Source organism: Punica granatum, chromosome 7 (assembly GCF_007655135.1).
Source record: "Punica granatum isolate Tunisia-2019 chromosome 7, ASM765513v2, whole genome shotgun sequence".
Taxonomy (NCBI): domain Eukaryota; kingdom Viridiplantae; phylum Streptophyta; class Magnoliopsida; order Myrtales; family Lythraceae; genus Punica; species Punica granatum.
This window is the reverse complement of record NC_045133.1, coordinates 6,762,436-6,764,989: the sequence shown is the minus strand read 5'-3', so window position 1 is coordinate 6,764,989 and position 2,554 is coordinate 6,762,436. Positions and strand designations below refer to the sequence as shown.

Below are 2,554 nucleotides of genomic sequence, written 5' to 3'. Positions count from 1 at the left end.
GGTCAGGATTTACCGTCCAACACGCCGTCGTTTCCAGGAAATTCTTTTGCTGGATTGATCTTGGAAATTCTTGGTCTTCTCTGGAGTGGACAGTTCAGTCGGCATGACAACTAACTGATCCTAAATGTCATTATCGTTAGTTAATCACAAGTTTATCCCAAAAGATTTCCCATTCATCAAAACTTTAAAAATTAATCGCCTCCCGAAAAAAATTTAAAAATTAATCAAGCGAATTTTCTATTTATATAAACCCCCCTCCGCCCTTCATCTTCGAACATCAACTCAAACCAAACCTCAAAGGCAATACAATCTAGCAAGCAAAACAACATTTTCCCCGGTTTACCGACACCCTTCTATTCACTTTCTTAGCCTTCCAGACTTCAACAAGTGACCAAACATGGCTCCTAATATCACTACGATTGCCCCTGCCACCAAGCCTAATGCCATCGTTGCCACAAGGCCTGAGAACCCACCGACCTGCGCCTATGTCACGTTCCTAGCCGGAAACGGGGACTACGTGAAGGGGGTGGTGGGGCTCATGAAGGGCCTGAGGAAGGTGAGGAGCAAGTACCCACTTGTCGTTGCAGTCCTCCCGGACGTACCCGAAGAGCACCGCAAGATCCTTGTTGATCAGGGGTGCATCGTTCGGGAGATCGAACCAGTTTACCCGCCCGAGAACCAGACCCAGTTCGCCATGGCCTATTATGTCATCAACTACTCCAAGCTCCGAATTTGGGAGGTAAGCAGATACCGGTTCCTTGTTCGATGTGCTTATTTATTGTCGAAAATAGAAAGATGTTCATTTTCATAGTTATTTATCTTTTGATCCGATTGCAGTTTGTGGAGTATGAAAAGATGATCTACCTAGACGGTGACATCCAAGTTTACGACAACATCGACCACCTCTTCGACCTCCCAGACGGCCAATTCTACGCAGTTATGGACTGCTTCTGCGAGAAGACGTGGTCCCACACCCCACAGTACAAGATCGGCTACTGCCAGCAGTGCCCCGACCGGGTCCAGTGGCCGGAGGCCGAGCTGGGCCCGCGCCCCGCCCTATACTTCAATGCTGGCATGTTCGTGTTCGAGCCAAGCCTCCCCACCTACCACGACCTCCTCAAGACGCTCCAGGTCACCCCTCCGACACCATTTGCCGAGCAGGACTTCCTAAACATGTACTTCAGGGACATCTACTGCCCTATCCCCCCAATCTACAACCTCGTACTGGCCATGTTGTGGAGACATCCCGAGAACATCCACCTTGACCACGTCAAGGTTGTGCACTACTGCGCTGCCGGGTCCAAGCCGTGGAGGTACACTGGGAAGGAGGAGAACATGGACCGCGGGGACATCAAGATGCTGGTGAAGAAGTGGTGGGATATTTGCAATGACGAGACCTTGGACCATAAGAACTATGTAGCACCAGCAGAGGACACCGAGGCCGTGAACCTGCAGCGATTCCTGGCGGCCCTGTTGGAGGCTGGCATCTTTCATGACATAACCGCCCCATCGGCCGCTTAGTTCATCAGGTTCTGGACGGGTTCCCAGAGGCATGGAAGTACATAAGCTTTAGCATATTTGGTTTGCTTGTTCCTTTGGATTGGATTCTCTCTTTCTTTTGGGCCGAAATTTGGAGCCGTGGAGAGACTTTTTTTTTTTTTTCACTGGATGTAAAAGCTCTCTCTCTTTATTTATTTTTGGCTCGGAATTGATGTAAAAGATCTCAACAATATATAATACAAGTATATATTATATGTTATTTCTTCGTTGAGACAGCTACTTCTGTGACATTATAAGTTTAAGCTTGTACGCGATTATCTTAAAATATTCTGAGAAGTGAAATATATATATATATGTATGTATATGTATATATATTCTCAAAATTTGATATTTGAAGAAAATATATATTTGATTAATAATTCCTACCTTCTATTTCAGTTGGCTTTTCTCGAAAATTACAGATTATTGATCTTGTATGTTAATTCCAGTACTTGAGATTCTTAATTAAAGGCTAATTGTCTTCTGTGAAACCTATGCATGTTTGCATCTAATCTGGCCCCCTATATCTTGTTAGATTGAAAATTTAAAATTGTAGGAAATATTAATCTTACAATTCTGAAGAACGACGCAAGCATTTTTAGCTTATATAATATAATAATAAGACTGATGGCTAAAGCATGGAGAAAGAGATGCAAAAAATAAGTATGCGCAGTCAAATATCAGAGGATTTTGGCTGAAACCTCAACTGAGGTTATATTGTATTAAATTATATGGAGTTGTACATGACATATTTAAGGAAAGAAATAATTATAATATAATTATATGATTATAATACAACACCTATATAAGGAAAATTATTATTTGAAATCATTATTTCCTCTATTACTTCCCCGCAAGTTTAATGGGGAGTCCTCCACGTGAAGCTTGGATCAAAGAGCAGAGAAGCGTGCAGAAGATAGTCCCTTGGTAAGGTCATTAGCAAGTTGATTATCAGAACTGATAAACTGAATATGAAGTTGGCCTTGCATAAAATACTTTCGAATAAAGTGATAAG

General features: G+C 42.8%; 1 protein-coding gene across 1 annotated transcript; it reads left to right on the top strand.

Annotated features, from left to right (window-relative positions):
* The first annotated feature begins 266 nt into the window (after positions 1-266).
* LOC116215707 (galactinol synthase 2-like) lies at positions 267-1,662 on the top strand. Its single transcript, XM_031551532.1, has 2 exons — positions 267-739; positions 838-1,662. Exons 1-2 carry the CDS (start codon positions 398-400, stop codon positions 1,519-1,521), a joined length of 1,026 nt encoding a protein of 341 aa, XP_031407392.1. The 5' UTR covers positions 267-397; the 3' UTR covers positions 1,522-1,662.
* The last annotated feature ends 892 nt before the right edge of the window (positions 1,663-2,554 follow it).